This window comes from Eupeodes corollae, chromosome 1 (genome assembly GCF_945859685.1).
Source record: "Eupeodes corollae chromosome 1, idEupCoro1.1, whole genome shotgun sequence".
NCBI lineage: Eukaryota > Metazoa > Arthropoda > Insecta > Diptera > Syrphidae > Eupeodes > Eupeodes corollae.
In genome coordinates this window covers 132,889,761-132,916,574 of record NC_079147.1, presented here as the reverse complement: position 1 = coordinate 132,916,574, position 26,814 = coordinate 132,889,761, and the positions used below count along the sequence as shown (strand labels likewise).

Genomic DNA, 26,814 nt, shown 5'->3' with positions numbered 1-26,814 from the left:
TTATACAAAAGTAGGCACAACATTGGAAAAGGAATGATTAATTGATAACAATCTTGAAATTTCAGCCATCAAGGAGGTCTAGATAGAGAAATATTGAAGTTCAAAAATGGACCTCTGGGAGTGGACTTTTGACCCTCTAGGACGCATAATAAGCGAGATATTCGCATTTAAAGTCTGAACTAGGATTTTTGATCGAGAAATATTGAAGTTCAAAAGTGGACCTCTGGGAGTGGACTTTTGACCCTCTAGGACGCATATTAAGCGAGATATTCGCATTTAAAGTTTGAACTTGAATTTTTGCCCATAACTTGTTGGTCTTATACAAAGGTAGGCACACCATTGGAAAAGGAATGATTCCTTGATCACAATCCTGAAATTTCAGCCATCTAGGTGGTCTAGATAGAGAAATATTGAAGTTCAAAAATGGACCTCTGGGAGTGGTTTTTTGACCCTCTAGGACACATATTAAGTGAGATATTCGCATTTAAAGTTTGAACTTGGATTTTTGCCCATAACTTGTTGTAAAATGTGTCTTATACAAAGGTAGGCACAACATTGGAAAATGAATGATTCCTTGATCACAATCCTGAAATTTCAGCCATCTAGTTGGTCTAGATCGAGAGATAATGGTGTTCAAAAATTGGCCTATGGAACCGGACTTTTAACCCTCTTGGACGCATAATAAGCGAGATATTCGCATTTAAGGTTTGAACTTGGATTTTTGCCCATAACTTGTTGTAAAATTGGTCTTATACAAAGAAAGGCACACCATTGGAAAGGAAATGATTTCTTATTTAAAATCCTGAAATTTCAGAAATCTAGGTGGTCTAGATCGAGAAATATTGAAGTTCAAAAATGGACCTCTGGGAGTGGACTTTTGAAACTCTAGGACCCATATTAAACGAGATATTCGCATTTAAAGTTTAAACTTGGATTTTTGCCCATCACTTGTTGTAAAATTGGTCTTATACAAAGATAGGCACACCATTGGAAAGGAAATGATTCCTAGTTTACAATACTGAAATTTCAGAAATCTAGGTGGCCTAGATAGAGAAATATTGAAGTTCAAAAATGGACCTCTCTGAGTGGACTTTTGAAACTCTAGGACCCATATTAAGCGATATATTCGCATTTAAAGTTTGAACTTGAATTTTTGCCCATTGCTTGTTGTAAAATTGGTCTTATACAAAGGTAGGCACACCATTGGAAAGGGAATGATTCCTAGATCACAGTCCTGAAATTTCTGCCATCTAGGTGGTCTAGATGGAGAAATATTGAAGTTCAAAAATGGACCTCTGGGAGTGGTTTTTTGACCCTCTAGGACGCATAATAAGCGAGATATTCGCATTTAAAGTTTGAACTTGGATTTTTGCCCATAACTTGTTGTTAAATTGGTCTTATGCAAAGGAAGGCACACCATTTGAAAGGGAATGATTCCTAGATCACGATCCTGAAATTTCAATCACCTAGGTGGTCTAGATCGAGAAATATTGAAGTTCAAAAATGGACCTCTGGGAGTGGATTTTTGACCCTCTAGGGCGCATATTAAGCGAGATATTCCCATTTAAAGTTTGAACTTGGATTTTTGCCCATAATTTGTTGTAAAATTGATCTTATACAAAGGTAGAAACACCATTGGAAAAGGAATGATACCTAGATCAAAATCCTGAAATTTTAGCCATCTAGATGGTCTAGGTCGCGAAATATTGAAGTTCAAAAATGGACCTCTGGGAGTGGACTTTTGACCCTCTAGGACGCATAATAAGCGAAATATTCTCATTTAAAATTTGAACTTGGATTTTTGCCCATAACTTGTTGTAAAATTGGTCTTATACAAAGGTAGGCACAACATTGGAAAAGGCATGATTCCTTGATCACAATCCTGAAATTTCAGCCATCTAGGTGGTCTAGATAGAGAAATATTGAAGTTCAAAAATGGACCTCTGGGAGTAGACTTTTGACCCTCTAGGACGCATAATAAGCGAGATATTCGCATTTAAAGTCTGAACTTGGATTTTTGCCCATAACTTTTTGTTAAATTGGTCTTATACAAAGGTAGGCACAACATTGGAAAAGGAATGATTAATTGATCACAATCCTGAAATTTCAGCCATCAAGGTGGTCTAGATAGAGAAATGTTGAAGTTCAAAAATTAACCTCTGGGAGTGGACTTTTAACCCTCTAGGACGCATAATAAGCGAGATATTCTCATTTAAAATTTGAACTTGGGTGTTTGCCCATAACTTGTTGTAAAATGTGTCTTATACAAAGGAAGGCACAACATTGGAAAACGAATGATTCCTTGATCACAGTCCTGAAATTTCTGCCATCTAGTTGGTCTAGATCGAGAAATATTGAAGTTCAAAAATTGACTTCTGGGAGTGGACTTTTGACCCTCTAGGACACATATTAAGCGAGATATTCGCATTTAAAGTTTGAACTTGGATTTTTGCCCATTACTTGTTGTAAAATTGGTCTTATGCAAAGGAAGGCACACCATTTGAAAGGGAATGATTCCTAGATCACGATTCTGAAATATCAATCACTTAGGTGTTTTAGATCGAGAAATATTGAAGTTCAAAACTGGACATCTGGGAGTGGACTTTTGACCCTCTAGGACGCATATTAGGCGAGATATTCGCATTTAAAGTTTGAACTTGGACTTTTGCCCATTACTTGTTGTAAAATTGGTCTTATACAAAGGTAGGCACTTCATTGGAAAAGGAATGATTCCTTGATCACAATCCTGAAATTTCAGCCATCTAGGTGGTCTAGATAGAGAAATATTGAAGTTCAAAAATGGACCTCTGGGAGTGGTTTTTTGACCCTCTAGGACACATATTAAGTGAGATATTCGCATTTAAAGTTTGAACTTGGATTTTTGCCCATAACTTGTTGTAAAATTGGTCTTATACAAAGGTAGGCACTTCATTGGAAAAGGAATGATTCCTTGATCACAATCCTGAAATTTCAGCCATCTAGTTGGTCTAGATAGAGAGATAATGGTGTTCAAAAATTGGCCTATGGAACCGGACTTTTAACCCTCTTGGACGCATAATAAGCGAGATATTCGCATTTAAGGTTTGAACTTGGATTTTTGCCCATAACTTGTTGTAAAATTGGTCTTATACAAAGGTAGGCACTTCATTGGAAAAGGAATGATTCCTTGATCACAATCCTGAAATTTCAGCCATCTAGTTGGTCTAGATCGAGAGATAATGGTGTTCAAAAATTGGCCTATGGAACCGGACTTTTAACCCTCTTGGACGCATATTAAGCGAGATATTCGCATTTAAAGTTTGAACTTGAATTTTTGCCCATAACTTGTTGGTCTTATACAAAGGTAGGCACACCATTGGAAAGGAAATGATTTCTTATTTACAATCCTGAAATTTCAGAAATCTAGGTGGCCTAGATAGAGAAATATTGAAGTTCAAAAATGGACCTCTCTGAGTGGACTTTTGAAACTCTAGGACCCATATTAAGCGAGATATTCGCATTTAAAGTTTGAACTTGAATTTTTGCCCATTGCTTGTTGTAAAATTGGTCTTATACAAAGGTAGGCACACCATTGGAAAGGGAATGATTCCTAGATCACAGTCCTGAAATTTCTGCCATCTAGGTGGTCTAGATGGAGAAATATTGAAGTTCAAAAATGGACCTCTGGGAGTGGTTTTTTGACCCTCTAGGACGCATAATAAGCGAGATATTCGCATTTAAAGTTTGAACTTGGATTTTTGCCCATAACTTGTTGTAAAATTGGTCTTATACAAAGGTAGATACACCATTGGAAAAGGAATGATTCCTAGATCACAATCCTGAAATTTCAGCCATCTAGGTGGTCTAGATCGAGAAATATTGAAGTTCAAAAATGGACCTCTGGGAGTGGACTTTTGACCCTCTAGGACGCATAATAAGCGAGATATTCTCATTTAAAATTTGAACTTGGGTTTTTGCCCATTGCTTGTTGTAAAATTGGTCTTATACAAAGGTAGGCACACCATTGGAAAGGGAATGATGCCTAGATCACAGTCCTGAAATTTCTGCCATCTATGTGGTCTAGATCGAGAAATATTGAAGTTCAAAAATGGACCTCTGGGAGTGGACTTTTGACCCTCTAGGACGCATAATAAGCGAGATATTCGTAGTTTAAGTTTGAACATGGATTTTTGCCCATAACTTGTTGTAAAATTGGACGCATATTTAGCGAGATATTCGCATTTAAAGTTTGAACTTGGATTTTTGCCCATTACTTGTTGTAAAATTGGTCTTATGCAAAGGAAGGCACACCATTTGAAAGGGATTGATTCCTAGATCACGATTCTGAAATTGCAATCACCTAGGTGGTCTAGATCAAGAAATATTGAAGATCAAAAATGGACCTCTGGGAGTTTACTTTTGACCTTCTAAGACGCATATTAAGCGAGATATTCGCATTTTAAGTTTAAACATGGATTTTTGCCCATAACTTAATGTAAAATTGGACGCATATTTAGCGATATATTCGCATTTAAAGTTTGAACTTGGATTTTTGCCCATTACTTGTTGTAAAATTGGTCTTATACAAAGGTAGGCACACCATTGGAAAGGGAATGATTCCTGGATCACAGTCCTGAAATTTCAGCCGTCTATGTCTAGATAGAGAGATAATGGTGTCCAAAAATTGGCCTCTGAAACCGGACTTTTAATCCTCTTGGACGCATAATAAGCGAGATATTCGCATTTTAAGTTTGAACATGGATTTTTGCCCATAACTTGTTGTAAAATTGTTCTTATGCAAAGGAAGGCACACCATTTGAAAGGGAATAATTCCTAGATCACGATCCTGAAATTGCAATCACCTAGGTGGTCTATATCGAGAAATATTGAACTTCAAAAATGGACCTCTGAGAGTGGACTTTTGACCCTCTAGGACGCATAATAAGCGAGATATTCGCATTTAAAGTTTGAACTTGGGTTTTTGCCCATTGCTTGTTGTAAAATTGGTCTTAAACAAAGGTAGGCACACCATTGGAAAGGGAATGATGCCTTGATCACAATCCTGAAATATCGGCCACATAGGTGGTCTAGATCGAGAGATAATTGAGTTCAAAATTGGCCGACTTTTGATCCTCTGGGACGCATATTAAGCGAGATATTCGCATTTTAAGTTTGAACATGGATTTTTGCCCATAACTTGCTGTAAAATTGGACGCATATTTAGCGAGATATTCGCATTTAAAGTTTGAACTTGGATTGTTGCCCATAACTTGTTGTAAAATTTGTCTTATGCAAAGATAGGCACACCATTGGAAATGGAATGATTCCTAGATCACAATCCTGAAGTTTCAGCCCTCTTGGTGGTCTAGATCAATATAATTGAGATCAAAATTTGCCGACTTTTGACCCTCTGGGACGCATATTAAGCGAGATATTCCCATTTAAAGTTTGAAATATTGAAGTTCAAAAAAGGACCTCTGGGAGTGGACTTTTGACCCTCTTGGACGCATATTAAGCGAGATATTTGCATTTTAAGTTTGATCATGGATTTTTGCCCATAATTTGTTGTAAAATTGGTCTTATACAAAGGTAGACACACCATTGAAAAGGGAATGATTCCTAGATCACAATCCTGAAATTTCATTTCATATTGTAGTTCAAATATTGCTAATTGGTAGCCGACTCGAATTTCTTCTTTTATATCGAACTGTAAATGTAATACTTTTTAATAATTTATTTTAAGATCTTAAAATTTTTCACTATACACTTTTATAAGTAAGTTTTTTTTTATTAAGTACAGAACTTGCCTCTTTTTTAACATATGTACAAAAAGGGTAAGTTATTTATATGCTAAAAAGTGTATATTCCACTAATCTGACAATTTTTGATTGACGATAAGAAGTAGGCGGGTTACAAACTTGTAAAAAAAACGTCATCTTGACTTTCTCGAGCGTGGCTATTTTTTTTTTTATTTTGAAGGTAATAATTCAACGTTCACAAATAATATATAATCTGACGATTTCCGTTAGCCGAAGTGAGGGGAGGGGCAATTTAAAAAAAAATATTATTTAAAATGGAAAAAAATAATTGACAAATAACGGTGATACTTACTATTAAGATTTATACATTTTTTCAAAGCCGACATTCTGTTTTACTAGCCAGTTTTTAATTCAAGTCAGAACTATGCGTAGGTTTTGAAAAATTTAATTTTAAACTCAAAATTTGAGTAAAAAAAAGATAAAAAAAAGGTTTAAAGTGTAATTTTTCAATACTTCAAGATTATCTATCATTGGTTTTATTTCAGAATTTATTGCTCTTAATTGTTTTTGATCAAAAACCGAAAACTAGATGATTTTATGTCTTTTGGTTTTTGAAAAAATTGAAAATAACCACAACTACTATTTTAATTTAATTCTTTTTTTTTGCTTGAGTGGTCTTATTTTGATAGTAATAATAGTAGGTCTGAATGTGGGTGTATGCAACGGTGGGGTGTGTGCGAGTTTAGGTGTACGCCACACCGAGGTGTGTATGGGGGCATGCTGCCCCCTGCAACCCCCCTGCTTGGGCACACTAGGATTTAGAATGGGTCCAAGGTGCAGTATGTGCAAGGTGGGGAGGGTGAAAGGGGCGATGGATGCAAGACGGGGTGCATGCAAAGTTTCTTTTGCATTTAAATAAGCTGGATTTAAGAAAATTAATTTATCTCAAATACTTAAGCAAGGAAAAAATAATAATAATGATAATAAAAAACAAAATCTCTCCATTGTCAGATTAGGCGAATCCCTCCAGATAATCGTCAGATTAAGAGGCAACACGTTTAGGGTATATAAATGAATCATATATATATCAAAATCTGACGCGCTCGAGTATTTCAAAATGGCGATTTTTTTTTGCAAGTTCTAATAATGGCCGCGAGTTTGGGTCACATCCAAATCGTCAGATTATTACATAAGAGCGTTCTTTTAGGTTCACTTAACATCCCCTCTGAAAATCTGACGCGCTCGGTAGATTTTTGTTTTTACCGTACGACCACCCCCATCATGGAAACGGTAAGATTAACATACGTATATTTTCAAAAATACGTAGAACATGGATGCTATTAATATCTGACGCGCTCGAGTATGTCAATGCAACAACAACAATGTTTTTACATTTTTGAAAACTTATAGCCGCTCCCTCCACCGATGAACGTGTATATATGATATATCATTTTTTTGTTCTTATCATCTAAGCTTCGCAATCCAATAGGTCTCTTTGACGCTCGAGTAAATCCCGATTTAGCATCCTGGGCTCCCCTACTAATATATGTTTTTGGTTTGATTGCAGTAATTTTAGAAACCAACCCTCTTGAATTTAATTTTTTTTTTAAATGATAACAAATGTATGCAAATCTAGAGAATGCAATGTTTTATAATTTTATAAGAACCAATAAAGTATTATATTTATTTAAAGAAAGCTAAATAGTAATAAGAAAAGTACAACACTTCGAAGTGGTAATTAAATGTTTATTACATTTAATCCTTGTATAAGAAAGTGGGCTATAGATTGATAACGACGAGGTCTATCTTTGTTCTACCATATTGGAAAGTGTCTGATAGTTTTGCTGGTCAGTCAATCAGTTCAAATTTAAGAGAGAGGTATCCTCAACAACCTCAATTATATTAAACATTCGAAGCTTCTTACTTTATTAGTTCTGTATTTAGAATGGGTTTGAAACCAGCTCAGTTTGTGTTTGCAACAAAGAAAAAATGCCAAAACATGGATAAGAATTATTCGTACGTCTAAATGTGTACGAGTACATAAGTACTTTATAAATAAATTAATTAAAACATGAATGCTTTTTAAAAGTAAAGAATCACTTAACAATTTCGAAAAATTTTCCTGTTTATTCTTGCTCCAAAATTATCTTCAATCACTAAAACGAATTAAGTTTTGCCTTAAATTGAATTCTTTTTATCACTTTTTGCATTTTATTTAAAATGTATTTATCATTTGAATTAACAGCGCACATTTTTATCAATTTACTTTAATTTATTATTTTCTAATATAATAATTCACTAAATATTTTTAAATTAACTCTTTTTTCCACAACTAATCACAGCAAACTTATAAACAAAACCGCACTGGCAAAGAGAAGACAACGACCTACAAATAATCTCCCTACTGACTCCTATTCCTATATTGGTCCCACTCACATAAATAACGCAAAGGAAACATTTCACTTAGCCGCTCAGCGCATATGGCTTAAGCTGAGAAAGACTTTTTTAGAGAGAAATGAATATACAATGCTCTGAAATGGGAGAACACTTTGATTTAAAATTACTTAAGTTAGAAGGGCTAACCGGCTAAGTTGGTAGAAAAAAGGAACGTATGTATAAGTAGGTGGTAATAGTATTAGTTTGTGCTGAGAGAATTAGAATATTTTTTTTAAGTGATGATTAATAATTTGTTTCACTCACTCTTATGTTTGGTATTTTTTTTTGTTTAGATTCATGTTGTTCTGTTGCTAAATCAAATACAAAACAAAATGGCTGATGTGTATGTTTCTAATTATTGTAATATTGTAGTCCTTGATTTGTATTTAATTCTTTGTAACTATGTACTATGGAAAAAAGTCAATAGAATGACATTTTAACCGTTGTTTAACCCTCCAGTCGTAGCGCGGATTACTATTTTAATCCACTCATACAAAATGGAGTATTCCTAAGAGTCTAGTGGTAGGGAATTTTCGTCTCTTTTAGTACTTACAGCTAAATAGTTAGAACAGTTAGTTAACTTTACTTAATATAACATGTACTAACATTTTAAAGCCAAAATAAATTTGAAAAAATTAAAGCATTTTGGTTTTATTCTAATTTTAAAATGGATTACATATGTAATCCACGCGACGACTGGTGTAACATTTTGGTGCGCGACGACTGCAGGGTTAAGCTGAGCTGGATACATTAAAAACTGAAAAATTGTTTGTTATTTTATTTCATACAAATTGTTATGTTTTAGTTTTTGAGACCAACAAAAAACAATGCATGTTTTAAGAAACAAATGTATTTATGAGGCTTCTCGCAAAGCTTTTAAAACTACATATTTTTTTGGATATATCCTTAGTTATTTCAGCCGCTTGGTGGTCTAGAACGAGAAATAATGGAGATCAAAAGTTGTTGTTTTTTGACCATCTGGGACGCATATTAGCGAGATATTCGCATTTTAAGTTTGAACATGGTTTTTTGCCCCTAACTTGTTGTGAAGTTAGTCGTATTCAAAGATAGGCACAGCAATGGAAAGGGAATGATTCTTGATCACAATTCTGAAATTTCAGCCCTCTAGGTAGTCTAGATCGAGTAATAATGGAGATCAAAAATTGCTGACTTTTGACCCTCTGGGACGCATATTAAGCGAGATATTCCCATTTTAAGTTTAAACATGGATTTTTTTGACCCCGTAGGACGCATATTAAGAAAGATATTTGCATTTAAAGGTTGAACATGGATTTTTGCCCATAACTTGTTAAAAAATTGGTCTTATGGAAAGATAGGCACAGCTATGGAAAGGGAATGATTCCTAGATCACCATCTTTGATTGGGAACACTATAATATGTGGGGTAGGTGTGAGGTTGCACGGAAGACATACACTATTGTGTTTTTTGTTTTGCATCACTAAAGAAAAAAACATGAAAGAAATGTAAAAATAAACTAATTTAGAGCTGAAATAAATTAGATGGCGCAACAGTCCATGAAGAACCAGGGCATAGTGACTTACAACTTGCAACCATTCCTGCGTGCGAGTAATGTTGTCAGAGATGGAAGGGATCTACAGTTTATATGCCGAATCCGAACGGCTGATTTTGAGAAAGAACTTTTCATGACAAGATTTACTCTTAGTGGATTTGTCAATTCTTCGCAAGAAGCAGTACCCGTGAAAAAAGTTAGGTGGCACAGGCAGGGGTTGAACCCAAGACGCCTTGCATGACAGACCAACGCACTTTTTTTTCTTTTTTTTAATTCATTTTTATTAATTCATTCTTAAACCTTTCTTGAAGCTAGACAAAAATTCATAAAACTAGCCTAATTATCCATAACTTACAACTAACTTAATGGTCCCATACGGACACTCTAAGTTAAACTATAACACTTAATACTAATGCCTTTCGGCCCTAAGATCTATTTTACTTCAATTTATATTTTATTTATTTCTGTATTTATTAGAAAATTTAAAAAAAAAACTAATATCAAGATCCTTTTTTTTTACTTAAAAACTACTTAAAATAAGGTCCTTAATATAAAACTTAAAACTAACTTAAACTACCTATTCTACCTATAAACTACTTAAAACTAGAACAACCGCAGTAGCAAATCTAACTATCTAACATTTTTGTTTTTCATATTTTGTTGTCTTTGTTTTTATTTTTATTCCATGTTTTCTTTTTTTATTTTAATGTTTTTTTTTTTTTATTTTTTTGTATTTTTTTTGTATTGTTGTTTTTTTTCTATTTCTTTTTGTGCCACCATGCCTATTCTACTTAAAACTAAACCCTAAAACTATAAAACAAGTATGTAAGCCGGCCAAGGCTTAAAACCCCATCCCGACTACCCAATATCAAGTGCCGATTGAAGCCACCAAAACTGGTCCTCCTGCTTCACCCTATCAGTTCGGTCCCGTTCGGGCACAGCCCTACTGAACCGAATTAGCTCTGCTCCGCCTTGTGCCATGACGTCCCGATTGTACGGGAGTCGCCTATCGACGGTTCTTCGTGTGACGTCTATCTATCTATCTATCCTGTATCAGACCGCATTTGTCTAAAAAGAGGTATGCTTCTGGAGGAATGAAGCCGCTCAAGCGTGCACTTTCAAAATACTCGTCGTTCGGATAGAACGCCCCGAAAATTAAATTGTTGATCGAAGACGTAGCTCTTGCAATGTGACCTCGAACGAGTTTTATCACGAAATTGTCAATTCTGTTGATTCGAGCCCAGTTGTATAGGACCTCGTTAGAATAGTAATGCACATAAGAAGACTCGGCTGTTCGATATAAGCCGGTACAGCGTCGTAAACACTGCCGCTCGAACACCCGAAACTTCTCCATCTGGGAAGGAGCAACGTTGAACCACACAGGACAACCATACACGATCATTGGCCGTATGAGGGCCATGTAGCAAATTACCTTCACTCTGGGGTCAAGCCGACTGCTAAAAAACAGCCGTTTCGTCAGAGCGAAGGCTCCTCTGGCCCCGGTCAGAGCAGCATTTATATGTCTATCGAAATATAAATACTGATCTAACCAGATACCGAGGTACTTCACTACACTTTTGCTCGCTAATGGCTGCCCGTGAAGATCAACGATGACCATCTTGCGCCAATTCTTACACGTATCCCTCGTGGCCCCAGCCAACGGAGTCCGGAACAGAATTGTCTCTGACTTCTGGACATTTATTTTCAGTTTCCAGTCGTCGCAATATCGCTGAATCTTGTCAAAATCACGCTGCAAGAGAATTCTAATAACCTCAACCCTTCGGGCCGTTCTGTACGCAATTAGAACGTCGGCGTACGCAATTGCCTTTGTAAGACTACCTATCAGATCGCTGGTGTAAAACGCTGAAGAGAATCGGCGAATTCACCGCTCCCTGTTGAAGACCATTTTAAATTGAGAATGTTGTGGTAGAAGTTAAATTGCCACTTTTGACAACAAACTTTTTACCGTTAAGCATATCATAAAGTATATACAAGAATGGCTTGCTTATGCCAAGCCTGCTCAATTTTAGGTAAAGACCCTCTAACCATACGGTGTCAAAGGCCTTTTCCAAATCAACCAGAACAGCACCTGTGCATTGTTGTTTTTATTTATTCCATTGGATATCAGAAACGAGTTTAGACGCAGCATGAATTGTGTCTGACCCGAACTGTTTATCCGGAATTGTTTTGTTGTCCGCAGCCCACTTAGTCAGAGCCCTATTAATGATTTTTTTCGAAAACTTTGCTGATGCTCGGAAGAAGACTTATCGACCGATCTTCGGACGCCACCTCCACTAGGCTTCCGATTAATTGTTAGAAACTGTGGCTTACTGCCTTCTTAATTTTAAAACCTTCCAAATGCACTTTTTAATTTAAAATTAACTATAAATCACTTGTAAACACTTGATATCTCTCTGGAAGTCAAAGAACGACTGAGACCAACGCACTTACCATCACGCTACGGGTACTACTTTTTTGAAATTGGTTTATAAAAAATTGTGAACAATATACATAAATATATAAATTTTTTGCCCTAAAATTAAGAAATCTATCAAATAAAAACGGCCACGTGGTCGTTCTGCGGTAAAGGAAATTTGAGTCTTCAATTTATTTAGAAACTACATTTTTTAAAATTTAAATGATGACATTTAGTTTTGACTAAAGTGCTGTGTGCACAATGTCAACAAAATTTTATTTTGTTCCACTAGCTGCGTTCTATATCAGATTAATTAATTTTAATGTTTTGATAAAAATCGTGCGAATTATTTAAATTTGTATTTTACTCTTGCTCGAAATCTAAATGTTGATATCGTTTTTGTGAACAGCTGCAACTTGTTATTATTTTTTGACAGCTATTTCCATTCAGGTATCCAACTCGTTGAATATGTTATCCCATCGAGGATAGTCTATCCAACCCGAGAATGAACGCAGCTACTAAATGTTAGAACTAAGAGGTATCAACCAGCGCTCTGGCAATGCCCTGCCAATGACAGAACATTTATTATATTTGGCAACACTGCTGTTTTTTAAATTTAATAACGACTGAATATGTCAATTCATTCTTTTCTTGTTTCTCTTTTATTAAAATAAACTTTTTTGCGTTTTCAATTAAATTCATCAGGTTATGGGCCCAGTCCCAACGCGAAATATAAATTGTTAAAAAGTAAGAAACAATGTCGAACAGCATGAATTCCATCAGGCCACTCGTCAGCGATAACTATGATACGTGGGTCATGCAAATCGAGGCCGTGATGGTGAAAGCTGGAACATGGAAGCATGTGAATGGAGCAGTACCACAACCAGAACTTCTTGAAAACAACGAGAAGTCCAAAAAGGATCTGCAGAAGTGGTTGGATGACGACGCGAAAGCGAAGTCAGACTTGATTATTGCCATCGATCCGAGTCTATTGCGTCTCGTTAAAGGATTGGACACGGCAAAGGGTGTCTGGGAACGATTGAAGTCTGAATTTGCTTCCACGGGACCAACGAAGAAGGCAACATTGCTGAAACGTGTGGCGACATATAAAATCCAGGAAGGCGACGATCTGCGAAAGAATTTAATGGAATTCTTTGATGCAGTGTCACAACTAAAGTGTATGGATGTTGATATACACGAAGAGTTATTGTCGATTCTTTTATTGAATGGATTGCCACCGAGTTTTGAACTGTTCAAGTGTGCAATGGAGTCTCACGACAACCTTCCGAAGCCCAGTATTCTGAGAGAGAAAATTCTCGAGAAGTACGATGCAACAAATCAGCGTAAGGAGGACGACAGATCCGAAGCCATGTATGTCCGGCGAGGTGCTAGTCAGAGCAAATCGAAGTTCGAACGAGGAATGCAGCAACGAAAGCATGTCAATGCGAGTGACCGTGACACATCTTTTAAATTCAGATGCTACAAATGTCATGAACTTGGTCACAAGGCGTCCATGTGTACGAAGAACAACAAACCGAAAATCCCTTCACGATTTGAATCGTCAGCGAAGGCAGAAAATACATTTTTCATGATGGAAGACCAAGCTTTGGGGATGCAGAGGAGTGAATTTGACAGACGGTGGTGTCTGGACAGCGGTTGCACGTCCCACATGTGCAACGATGAGAGTCTGTTTACATCCACACCATCTGCGATGCAAGGAAAGCTGCTGTTGGCAAACGATTCCAGTACGAATGTCGATGCGAGAGGAACTATAAGGATTATCACTACAGACGGGATGTCTGAGAGGTCAGTAAAACTCGAAAATACATTACTAGTTAAGAACCTTCGAACTAACCTATTATCTGTTGCGAGGATAACCGACCACAACAACACCATCACATTCGATAAAGAGAAGGCAATCGTCCGAGGAGATGACGGTGAAGTTAAGGTAGTTGCGAGCCGAGTTGGACAACTGTACTATGTCCAAGAAAGTGCAACACAAGCGTGTATCGTGGATGTGAGTGAATCCAAGCTTGACTTATGGCATCGCAGGCTCGGTCACCTGAACGAACGAGATCTTCTGGATATGCATCGAGGGAATGTGGTGACTGGACTTTCTCTGAACGAAAACGAAAAGCTTGGTACCTGCAGCGTGTGTCTCAGCGGAAAGATGACGAGGTTGCCGTTTCCCAAGAAGTCACATAGAAGCACAAACGTTTTGGATCTTGTGCACACTGATGTGTGGGGACCCTCCAGAGTTGATTCGTTAGCAAAGTCGAGATACTTCGTCACTTTCATCGACGATTGCAGCCGTTGGTGCGAAATAAGATTTTTGAAGCATAAAAATGAAGTTTTTCGCGCTTTTAAGGATTACAAAGCTCAAGTTGAGAAGCAAACTGGTCGAAAAATAAAATGCTTGATGTCAGACAACGGAGGAGAGTTCTGCAACCATGAATTTGACGAGTTTCTACGTTTGAACGGAATAAAAAGACAACTCACAATTCCGCATACGCCACAGCAAAATGGTGTGGCAGAACGGAAGAATCGAACACTTGCTGATATGGCAAGGTGTCTCCTAATTCAATCTGGTGTTAAAAACGATTTTTGGGCAGAAGCAATTGCAGCATCAAATTACTTGCGGAACCGATGCCCTACAACCAGTTTGGATGGACGCACACCGTTTGAGTTCTGGAACAAAAGATTGCCAGACCTGAGACACCTGAAGGTTTTCGGCGCAAGGACTTTTGTTCTTGATAAAACTCCTGGTAAGGACAAATTCGAAGCGCGTTCAATGGAGGGCATCCTGGTTGGTTACTCCGAAGTATCCAAGGGCTATCGTGTATGGATCCCTGAAAAACAGAAGGTAGTCATTACGAGAGACGTCAAGGTTGTAGAACATGATTTAGTTTCTGTGAAAAGTCAAGAGAAACAGTTAACTATTCCAAGTGATGAAACTACAATTGAACTGGAGTTAGCTTCGATGGATTTGGAGACACATAAGGAGTTTGAGCCTCCGATGGAGAAGAAAAATGTTCGTGAAGATTATCAAACGCGGTCTGTTTCGAAGTCGGCCAAGCAGAGACAAGTCGAACAACCAACAGAAAACGATGCTGATGTTGAAGACGAAAGCGAAGATGAAGATTACGATGATGCTGTAGACGGAGATGACATTGAGATAGCAAACATTGGAGAGTTGTCACTCGAGGATGCAATGTCTGGAGCAGAAGCACAAGACTGGTTGAAAGCAATCAAAGAAGAGATTCGAGCGCTAATCAAGAACAATACTTGGGACCTAATCGAGCGTCCAGAGAACAGAAGTGTCGTGACAAGCAAAATTGTTCTACGAAATAAAATGAACGCAGATGGTTCTTTGGAACGAAAGAAGGCTCGTGTCGTTGCTCGAGGTTTCACGCAGCGCAAAGGAATCGATTATGAGGACACATTCGCGCCTGTAGCCCGCCTCGAATCAATTAGGCTCCTGATGGCTTTAGCAGTCCGTGAAAATTTGAAAGTTTATCAAATGGATGTCGTGGCAGCGTATCTAAACGGTGAGTTGGAACAAGAGATTTTTATGGAAACTCCAAAATATCTTCAGCAGTCGTTGCAAATGCTTGTTAGCGAGAACCGAAATAATGATGGTGTGACGAAAAAGGCCAAACAAATGCTGCAAAAACTCAAGAATGGCGATTATGTGTGTCGATTGAGGAAAGCGTTATATGGTCTGCGGCAGGCTGGACGACAATGGCACAAGAAGTTGGACGAAACACTTCGTAGACTTGGCTTGAAACCAGCTGCTAACGATACATGTTTTTACTTCAACACAAGTGGAGAAGAATTCACCATCGTTGCAGTGTACGTCGACGATATCCTGTACGCCTCAAGAAGTCAAAATACATTGAAACACATACGTGATGGACTTGCTGCAGCATTTGAAGTGAAGGATCTAGGTCTGGCGCGATTTTGTTTGGGCGTCGAAATCATTCAAAGTGAAGGCCAGATTAAACTGAAGCAGCAAGCATACATCAGAGAAATATTAAAAAAGTTCAACATGGACGAGTCGAAACCAATAAATACACCGAGCGACTCAAAGTCAAAATTACCTCCTGGGAAAGGTAACACTGAACAGCGTCAAAGCGAAAAACCCTATCGTCAACTCATCGGATCGCTTATGTATTTGGCAATTGCGACAAGGCCAGACATAGCCTTCACAGTTAATCGTTTAGCGCAGTACAACGAAACCTATCAAGATATGCACTGGTCAGCTGCGAAGCGTGTTCTACGCTATTTACGAGGAACGGAAACATACGGGCTCACTTATACGAAGGACACTTTGGGTCTTCGAGGATACTCGGATGCTGATCATGCTAACGACGAGACCGATAGAATATCATACACCGGATATGTTTTTATATTGAGCGGAGCTGCAATTACCTGGCGTTCCCAGAAACAAAGGTCAGTAGCTATTTCAAGTACTGAGGCAGAATATGTTGCGCTGTCAGAGTCATCGAGAGAAGCAACATATCTGCAGAATCTTATGACCGAGATGAATTTGCCTCAACTTACGAAAATAAGTATTGGAACAGACAACCAAGGCGCTAAACACATAGCTGAGAATGCAGTTTGTCATTCACGAACAAAGCATATTGCGACCAGATACCATTTTGTCCGGCAGCTCCTACATGATGGAAAAATAACAGTCGTCTACACCCCAACTGATAAGATGCCAGCGGATGTGTTCACCAAGCCACTTCCTGGACCAGCCCACTACAGATGTATGGAAAACATCGGTACATCAACTTGTTAAATGCGCTGATTGAGGAAGGCGTGTTAGAACTAAGAGGTATCAACCAGCGCTCTGGCAATGCCCTGCCAATGACAGAACATTTATTATATTTGGCAACACTGCTGTTTTTTAAATTTAATAACGACTGAATATGTCAATTCATTCTTTTCTTGTTTCTCTTTTATTAAAATAAACTTTTTTGCGTTTTCAATTAAATTCATCACTAAATGGGTTCCAATTTTATACCATTTCGATGGCTTGAGTTAAAATATGTCAGTACCAAAAAAGAGATGTGAAGATCCTCGTTATTCAATACCTTTAATTTACTGACGTACATTCACTGAAAGGTTAAAACGCTCATTAGAAAAACATTTGAGTTTTTAAACAGCCCTTAATCGTTTCAACGAGCAAGCATTATTCAAAACCTATGTAACTATTCACTAACTAGATTCTGATCACCTAATAGCAAACTACAGATAGTCTACCCTTTAACGCTACTAGTACTAGCCCTTCTGAAGGTTCAACGGAAATATGAAGAAACTTTGATACATGATTTTGTATTTTATTTATTTTGTTAAACTTTATAATAATAAATGTCCCTTGTTTCTTTGAAAAAAAAGTTTTTAACCAAGAAACAGGAGATGCGTTTTAAAATTAATTATTATTTTGGGGCTACTTTCCATTACCGCAGCACGAATTTCCTTCTGAATTTTTTTTTACAGTTAGGTAGGGGTCTCAATAGATAATGTGTTTAATAGTAAGACGAGGAAACTACATCATGTCATAGAAAAAAAATATTTTCTTTTTCGGACTTAACCCTACTTTTTTGTATTGCATTTTTTGAGCCTTAAACAATTTTTTTTTATTGATAGCGTGCGTACTTACAGCTGATCCCTGCAACCCTCTGCTTGGGATCAATTTAAAATTTGGGGTGGGTGTGAGTTTGGGTATATGCAAAGCACTTTTTGCATTTGAGCACTAAAATCAAAGAAATCCCCCAAAAAAATAGCAAGTATGGCAACACTGAACAAAAAACAGGGAAGAAATGTCAAAATCAACCATTTTTGCGTGTTTTGTATGTAAAAAAGTGAACTTTGAAGTTCGCTGCGGTAATGGAAAGTTGAGGCATTATTTTGCTTCGATGCCTTTAAGAATCGCTAAATTGGTGGAATTACTTTTTAAAGTGTTTTTTTTTTTAAATGAATATGGATCGAATAGCAGTCCATATATATTATGGCAATGATTGTGCCACTCTCAAATAATAAACTCAACACATTACGGTTATGTATATTGGCATCATTTTTAGTGATACCAATCATACTTACCTCTTTTTCACCACGACATAACAAAGTAGAATAAAGCAAAATGTCAAAAACAGTGTTTTCTTTTTCTTCGCCCATCCAAGGTTTTTTCTTCCATACGATTTGTGTTCCATAAAAATTTTCAACTTGGAAAATTTGTCTCGGATTTTCAATTATAATTAATTCAAGACCAAATTTCCAAAGAAGTTTATTCTACAATATTAAATTATACTTAGAGATTGTAATATGCAATAAAAAAATTTCTAGGCTGTACTTTCGATACATTTTCTCGAATATTTCGTTTCTTTATTTTTTTCGCAAAAATGTTGTGCATACGAAAAAAGTGATAATATGGAGTGAAAATATAAAGTAATGGCCACAAAGAAATACCATTCCCCTGGTGCTGCTGCTTCTGTTGCTGTTGTTGCCAACTCCAATGTGAGCTTGAACCATCAACTTTGTTGGCTAGTTCTCTTTTTGAAAGAATTTTGTTTTATTAATGCGTGTGTGATTCATCATAGATGTGCGAAAATAAGAAAGATGCAATTTTTATAATTTCTTTTCTGCTGGTTATACTGCACCCGCCCATTACCACCCAAATCTCCCCAATCGACTGTGTTGCCTTTGAAAATATTTCGTGTGTGAAATCTGTAGTTTTGCTCATGTGTGCTTGATTGTTGTGTACTTGTACCTTGCAATTGTTTTGCACTCGATAAAGGAAGTAGCTACACCAAACGCATCACAGGTCACAAACCGTAAATAAATTTGAGTGAACCACATTGTCAGAGACTAGAACAAGGATATAGAGAGCAAAGAATTAACTCAGACTTGAACTTTCAAAAACAAAAACGGGTAGAAATAGAAAATGTCCAGTCGAAATAGAACAATACTGAATGTGAACTTGGACGCTGCCATGGCAAATGATCCGCTGCGGGAGCTGTTCGAAGCTTGTAAAACTGGAGACATAACAAAAGTCAAGAAGCTGATCACTTCGCAGACTGTTAATGCCAGAGATACTGCTGGGCGGAAGTCTACACCATTGCACTTTGCTGCGGGTAAGATTATTCCTCCTTTCTATCTTTATTATGTACATGCCTACTTACATGGTTATAGTTATACCTGTTTCTTATGGATTGCTGACATGGTCACTGGGGTGCTTTAATTTATGTTGTGCCTTTTTCTTATGTTCTGCTCTCTATTTATACTTTATTTTGTTGTTGCCATAACATGAAGAACGAGATTTAAAGTGACAATTTGTTATTAATTGTACTTCTTTCATCAATATATTTAATAATAAGCTTATAAGTATAAACTCCCAAAAATTGCAAGGTAATTAATTTAAAGTGACTTACAAGGTTAAACTCAAAATAATGCAATTCAAATAGAAAACCCTTACCCTTGGCTTAATGTTGGCACACGTTTTGTTTAATTCAGTGGATACTTATGTTGTAAACTATTAATAAAATTGACTTTTACTTTATAGTTTTGAAAGAAGATTAAATAAAAAAAGATTTCTGACTATGTTTTGATAAGTATTGAATTCTAAGTTGAATTTTTCTGTTAATTCCTCCACCATATACTAATATATCGGAACCTAGACTTATTTTCATTCACCTTCACGAAATGCTAACACTGTAAGTGCTTAATGCTTATGCAACATTGTGAGATTACTAAATTGTATAAAAAGATAACTTTGTGCAAAAGTTTGCACGAATAACCTTTTTATAATTTTAGATACCTAATTGATGATATGTAATTGACTCGGCTCTTGATTGAGAGTTATGTTAAAATGAAGAACTTATTAAAAGCCAAAGCAAAAACGGAGTTTAATGTCTCAAAATGTGATGCAAGTTAAAGACAGGCTCGCACGAAAATGAGTTTTCGTCAACTTTAGTTTTGGGAAATTGAAGGGCGCCTAGCCGCGTTAGGTTAGGTTAGGTTAGGTTAACGTGGCTGCGGATTTAGAGTCCACACACTTAGGCCAAGAGAAAGGCCCATTGTGATACCACATGAATCTAGAGAATTACTTCTAACTAGTAGAACCATTTTGAGCTTTTTATAAAGCGAAGAAGATATTTAATATCTTTTTAAGCTAGTTCGCTGGGATTATCAAAAGAGTAGTCCCCCAGATGAAGTTTGCGTCTGAGTGAAAGAGCAAGACAAGTGCATAAGAGATGAGAGATTGTTTCCTCTTCTTCTTCTTCCATGCAGCTCCTACAGAAGTCATTTGAGGCTACGCCAAGTCGTATTGCGTGTCTGCCTATAAGACAGTGTCCTTGAAGGACACCTATTAGGGAGCTAATATGAAGTCTGCTTTGAGATAGCAAGTCTTTAGAGCGCTTTAGGTCCAGTGAAGGCCATATGAGTTTTGTGGCTGCGCATGTTGGTAAGCTGTGCCACCTAGAATTTGCTATCGCAAAAGCTGTTTCTTTTAGCATAAGTTTACATGTAGCTATCGGTATACCTATCTTCTCCCTTTCAGGTGAAATAGGTTTGACGGTTCCATTTTTAGCGAGTTCATCGGCTCTACAATTACCTGTGATGTCTCTATGGCCCGGCACCCAACAGAGGTGAATGTTAAATTGCTGCGCCATCTCCATAAGAGACGATCGACAATCTAGGGCCGTCGAGACACCGTCAAGGGATTTGATAGCAGCTTGACTGTCAGAGAAGATGCGGATATCAGAAGTTGATATCACGTTTTCTCTTAGCCAGGAGAGAACCTCTTTGATCGACAAAATTTCCGCTTGAAAAACGCTACAATGATTAGGGAGGCGGAATGAGATGCTTAGATTAAGCTTTTCTGAGTACACACCACTACCAACTCCCTCATTTGTCTTGGATCCATTTGTATAAAAATGAATACTTTTGTTATCCCGGAGTTTTTTGTCTTCCCATTCATCTCTGGATGGAATGGATACCTGTAAGTTTTTTCCAAATAGGGGTTTAGGATTAGTGTAGTCTATGTACTTTGGTATAGAACCAAAGAGGTTCAAAATGATGGAGTGCCCCACATTGTTGTTGATTCATTGAGATGAGGCGTCGAGTCTTATCGCTGTACTCGCTGCCACTTGTTTACTGAAGATGTCGAGGGGTGTCAGATGGAGGAGAGTGTCTAACGCTGCTGACGGTGTGGTTCTCAATGCCCCGCTTATGCAGAGACATGCACTGCACTGAACTCTGCTGAGTATGTCGCAGTATGTGACTTTCTCCAGTGCAGTCCACCATACTGCAACCCCGTACATAAGTATTGGTCGGATGACCGATGTGTATAGCCAGTAGGTTATGCGAGGTTGAAAACCCCATTTGCTTCCTATAGCTTTCTTGCAAAGGAAAAGAGCTACTGTAGCTTTTTTAACTCTTTCCTGTATATTGGATTTCCAACTTAATTTTTTGTCCAATATCAGAACAAGGTATTTGGCTTATTGAAGGAGGTACAATTACTGGGATCTTGTATTTCCGTGTGAAAAGGACGAGGTCTGTTTTTTGAGGATTAATACTAAGTCCGCAGTTATCAGCCCATCTAGTGAGTATATTGAGTGCATTTTGGAGGAGGTCTCTCAGTGTAGTAGGATGTTCCCCTGTGACAGTGATAGCAACATCATCGGCATACGCAACCACTCTTTACTAATATCCCCTCTCAAGGGATATTAGTAGTTGGTTAACCACTATGTTCCACAGGAGAGGGGACAGAACACCACCTTGCGGAGTGCCTCTACTGACAGACCTTTTTGTGCAAAAATCTCCCAAACTGGAGTTGATGATCCTGCTTTTTAGCATTAGATTAATCAACTCACTGATTGAGTATTCGACGTGTAAGGTCGTCATAGTAGAAGTGATAGTGGATGTGTCAACGTTGTTGAAAGCGCCCTCAATATCCAAGAAGGCCACCATAGTGTATTCCTTTTTATCTAGGGAGTATTCGATAGTTCTTACCAGAGTGTGCAAGGCTGTTTCTACCGATTTCCCTTTGCAATAAGCATGCTGAGACATTGATAGTCTCTTCTCAATGTTGTTACGTATATGGATATCGATCAATCGTTCCAGAGTTTTGAGAATGAAAGATGATAGGCTAATAGGTCTTAGGTCCTTAGGGTTGACATGCGAGCATTTTCCTGCCTTGGGAATGAAAACTACCTTTACATCTCTCCAGCGCCGAGGTATATACAACTTTTAAAGATCATCTCAATGATGAGCGAAGTTATATCAATGGTATATTGTAGCTCAGCTGGTATGATTTGATCTGGACCTGGAGATTTGTAAGGTTTGAAACTATTCAGAGCCCATGTCAATTTTTCTTTTGTAACCAGACCTTGAGGAAAAATTAAGTTAATACCCGACCCAGGACTGTATGTTGTATTAACGGATTGGGAGCTATCTGGGAAGTGGGTGTCTAATAGCAGGTTTAGCGTTTCTTCGCAAGAGTTAGTCCATGTACCATCTGAGTTTTTAAGACAACTAGGCATGGTTGGACTTGTGGAGAGAATCTTCCTTATCCTTGATGCCTCCGCGGATTCTTCTATTGAGTTACAGAAGGATCTCCATGAGAATCTTTTGGCTATTCTCAATTCTAGTTTATACTTTTTGAGAGATTCTTTATAGGAATCCCAATCTTGGGGATGTCTAGTCTTTTTTGCTCGATTGCAAAGCCTTCTACAACCTCTCCTGAGTATATCTAGTTCAGCAGCCCACCAATATGGTTTCTTCTTTCCTCGCACTGTGGTGAGGGGGCAGGCAGTTTCCATGGCTTTATTGTGGGCTGCTGTAAGTTCATCGACCTTTTGATCGAGTTCAAGAGCGCACAAGGGTGGATCCGAAAGTTCTGGTTTAATCAGATTTTTCAGAGTCGCCCTATATTTTGGCCAATCTGTTTTCTTATAATTCCGGAATTGGATAGGTTTTGGGGTCCCTTCAATAAGTGAGAATTGGATGTATCTATGATCGGAGAACGAGTTCTCTTTCGATACTCTCCAATTCAATATTTTATTTGAGAGATTTAACGAGACAAGAGTCAGATCTAAAACTTCTTGTCGATTTTTTGTGACGAAGGTTGGTTCATTACCTACATTACTTACTACCAGATTACTTGTTAGAATATAATCAAAAAGAGACTCACATCTGTTATTTATATCGGTACTACCCCATGTAGTATGGTGCGCATTGGCGTCACAACCGATAATTAGGTTTGTTTTCTGTCTTGTTGATTCAGCGACCGTCTTCTCAAGAATGGTACCAGGCAGTGGACCCTGGTGGTCGTGGCCCAAATATGCTGATACCAGCCAGTAGGTATGGTTGTCTATTACCATACTGGCTGTGGTGACGTCTTTATCACTGAAATGATGGAGTAAAAATACATTTAGATTACGTTTTACTAGTATGCAGAACCTTGGGTTACCTTTTCCTGTTACACATAGTACGTAGTAGCCAGGAGTTCTCAATCCTCGAACCAGGGATTTCACAATCCAAGGTTCTTGGATGAGAACGAGCCTAGCCGCGTTGCGTGCTTAACTATTAGACAATGTCTGGTTATGACACAATTATCGAAATTTATGCGATCTGCTTAGAGATAGAGATATCAAGAAACTTGATTGCTTTAAATCTAGTGTGAGCCAGATGTTTTTGTGACCTGACAAGTGGTGATGTTTTTCCAGCTGATGTTTGCCATCTTGTATGCCAGCATTAGCCAAACGTGTTAAATTGGGTTGAACTGTAAAAATTCTAGAATGTCTCTACCTATAGCCCGGCACACAACCAAGGTGAATATAAAACTATTGTGCCATATCCATTTGAGATTTGATAGAGGCCTGACTGTATGGGAACATATGGATATCAAATGTTGATATCATGATATCACGTTTTCTTTTAAGCCAGGAAATGAATTCTTTTATCGCTAAAAGATTACACACCAGATCCATCTTTCTAAAAATGGATTGAATCGTCTTCCATTAATGCCTTATTCTCCCAGAAAGATCTAAAAGGTAAAGAAATCTGGAAGTTTCTGTCAAATTGCAGTTAGGGAATATTGTAGTCTGAAATTGATTCTAAATACTTAAGAATTACGAAGTGGCCAATGTTGCAGCAACTTGTTTGCTAAGTAGGTACATCAAGAAGTGTTTTTTTTTTACTTTCACAATAGAGCTTTTTGGTTTCCACGATTTCCAGACAAATTTACACATCATATTTATTATATTTATAAATTGAAATATCACAAAAAGAGCTTTGAACAATTAGTTCTCAACAAAAATATATATCCTGTGTACTTTTCTGACAAATATGCAGCTCCTATAGTTACCACCAAAAACCCTCAAATAAGTTTGATCTACTAAACAAAAAATATCTATTTGTACATTGAAGAAATATAATATACTGCTCCAATTGGCATTACTAGGTTATCCTTGTTCGATGTTCGATAAACATGCGTCTCCAAATAGCTCGGTCGCTAGCTGGCTGCCTCCAGTTTCGCACGCCAAGTTGGTTTATGTTTTCAACCATCTGAGTCGCGGTCTTCCTCTACTGCGTCGTCCCTCTGGATTGGATTCGAAAACCTTCTGGGCAGGAGCGTTGATGTCCATTCGCTCTACATGACGTAGCCATCTTAGCCGTTGTACTTTAATTCTAGGTCAGTGTCGCTGTACAGCCCGTCCAGTTCGTCGTTGCATCTTTTCCTCCATTCTCCATCTATGCGTACGGGTCCAAAAATCACCCGAAGAATTTTTCTCTCGAAGAATCCTAAGACGCTCTTATATTTCTTTGAAAGGGTCCAGGCCTCAGCGCCCTAAATGATAACCGGGATAATGAGTGTCTTATAGATGGTAATTTTAGATGCTCGAAAGAGGACTTTACTTCTCAATTGCCTTTTAAGTCCAAAGAAGCAGCGATGGTGCCGTTGTCGGTGTTAATAGCGGTGCCTAGGTAGACAAAGTCTTTAACTACATCGAAGAATTAGCTGTCCATGTTGACGTTTTGTCCAATACGTCGCTGTTCAATGTCCTTTTTTGATGACAGCATATACTTGGTCTTGCCCCCATTGACCACTAAACCCATATTCTTCGCTTCCGTCGCAATGCTCAAAAACTCTTTAATGACATCACGCTTTGATCTTCCAATTATATCAATATCATCTGCGTATCCGAGTAATTAGATGGACCTTTGGAAGATTGTGCCTCTAGTGTTAACGGTTGAGTTTTGCACATTTCTTTCAAGAACGATATTGAAAAAGTGAATCGACTTGTCTAAAACCTGTTTTGACATCAAATGCATCGGTGACATCTCTCCCTCCATCGTCTTTCTGCACAAACGGATAAGTTTGACAGGGATGCCAAAACTAGACATTGCTCTGTAGAGCTCTTCCGTATAGATGCTGTCATACGCGGCCTTACAATCGATAAAGAGATGGTGTCGATTTGAAGTTCCTGGGTTTTTTCCAAGATTTGCTGTAGTGTGAATATTTGGTCGAATAGTGGACTTTCCTGGTCTGAATCCACACTGATAAGGACCAATCAGGTTGCTGACGAACGGCTTCAGACGTTAACATAATACGGCATAGAGGACCTTATATGCAATGTTAAGGGGACTGATGCCTCTGTAGTTTGGCACACTATGCTGAGATTCCACTCATTGGGTATGCTTTCTTGCGACCATATTGTGCATGCTCCCTCCCAAGTTATCGCCTGCTGCTTTGAATAGTTTAGCAGCGATGCCAAATAATTCATTGAACATTGTTAAATACACCTATATATAAGCTAGACTTATTCTAGGTCTTGAAAATGTTTAATTTTTGTTCAAATTACAATTACATAATAACTTATTTTTTAAGAATAAATAATTTAAATATATTGCTTGTTTACATATACACATTATAAAGTTACAGTTGTACGAATGTTTTTAATTAACTGATTTTTATATCTTTTTAAATTCGTTTCAATTTTGGTGTTACTTAAAAGTTCAATAAACATTTTTAAACCTTTATGAAATATCATATTGAAAATCTAAAAATAACGCAACTATGTTATCTCCATCATAAACAAGCTGTTTAAAAGTCATAATCAAGCAGATTGTGTCTCTCAAAAAATCTATAAAATTGATCGTACACGCAATTTTCCACAATTTTTTCCAGTATCGGCATCACATAATTTACAGCCCACCTCTTTTGTGAACGGAATTATTATTGATTCTTTGAGATTCTTCGGAAATTCACCAAGTCAAGTTATCTACTTTGTACCCGTGGCATGATGGTTAGTGCGTCGGACTGTAATGCAAGGGGTCTTGGGTTCAATTCCTGACTGAGCAACATTAATTAAAAAAAAAAAAAAAATTCGCGGGTACTGCCTCTTGCTAGGATTGACAAATCCTTAAAGAGTAATCCTTGTCATGAAAAACTGCTTTCTCAAATTAGCCGTTCGGATTCGGCCTAAAATTGTAGGTCCCTTCCATTCCTGACAACAATACTCGCACACAGAAATGGTTGATAGTTGTAAGTCACTAGGCCCTGGTTCACAACGGACTGTTGCGCCACCTAATTCATTCATTCAAGTTATCTATTTTTTTTAATTCGATTTTTTAACTGTTTAATTAAAAAAAGGTGAAAAGAAACACACTTGCTCTGTCAT

At 37.6% G+C, this 26,814-nt stretch overlaps 1 protein-coding gene and 1 long non-coding RNA gene across 2 annotated transcripts in view; one reads left to right on the top strand and one right to left on the bottom strand.

Moving 5' to 3' along the window:
- Positions 1-19,757, bottom strand: part of LOC129952552 (uncharacterized) — a 43,422-nt gene extending 23,665 nt beyond the window's left edge. Inside the window, exon 1 of the long non-coding RNA XR_008782333.1 lies at positions 19,602-19,757. This is a non-coding gene — a long non-coding RNA (uncharacterized LOC129952552). The remainder of the gene's footprint in view (positions 1-19,601) is intronic.
- Positions 18,304-26,814, top strand: part of LOC129952542 (poly [ADP-ribose] polymerase tankyrase) — a 32,809-nt gene continuing 24,298 nt past the window's right edge. The window contains exon 1 of the mRNA XM_056065166.1: positions 18,304-19,260. Coding sequence (XP_055921141.1) covers positions 19,071-19,260 — 190 coding nt within the window. The 5' untranslated portion in view covers positions 18,304-19,070. The remainder of the gene's footprint in view (positions 19,261-26,814) is intronic.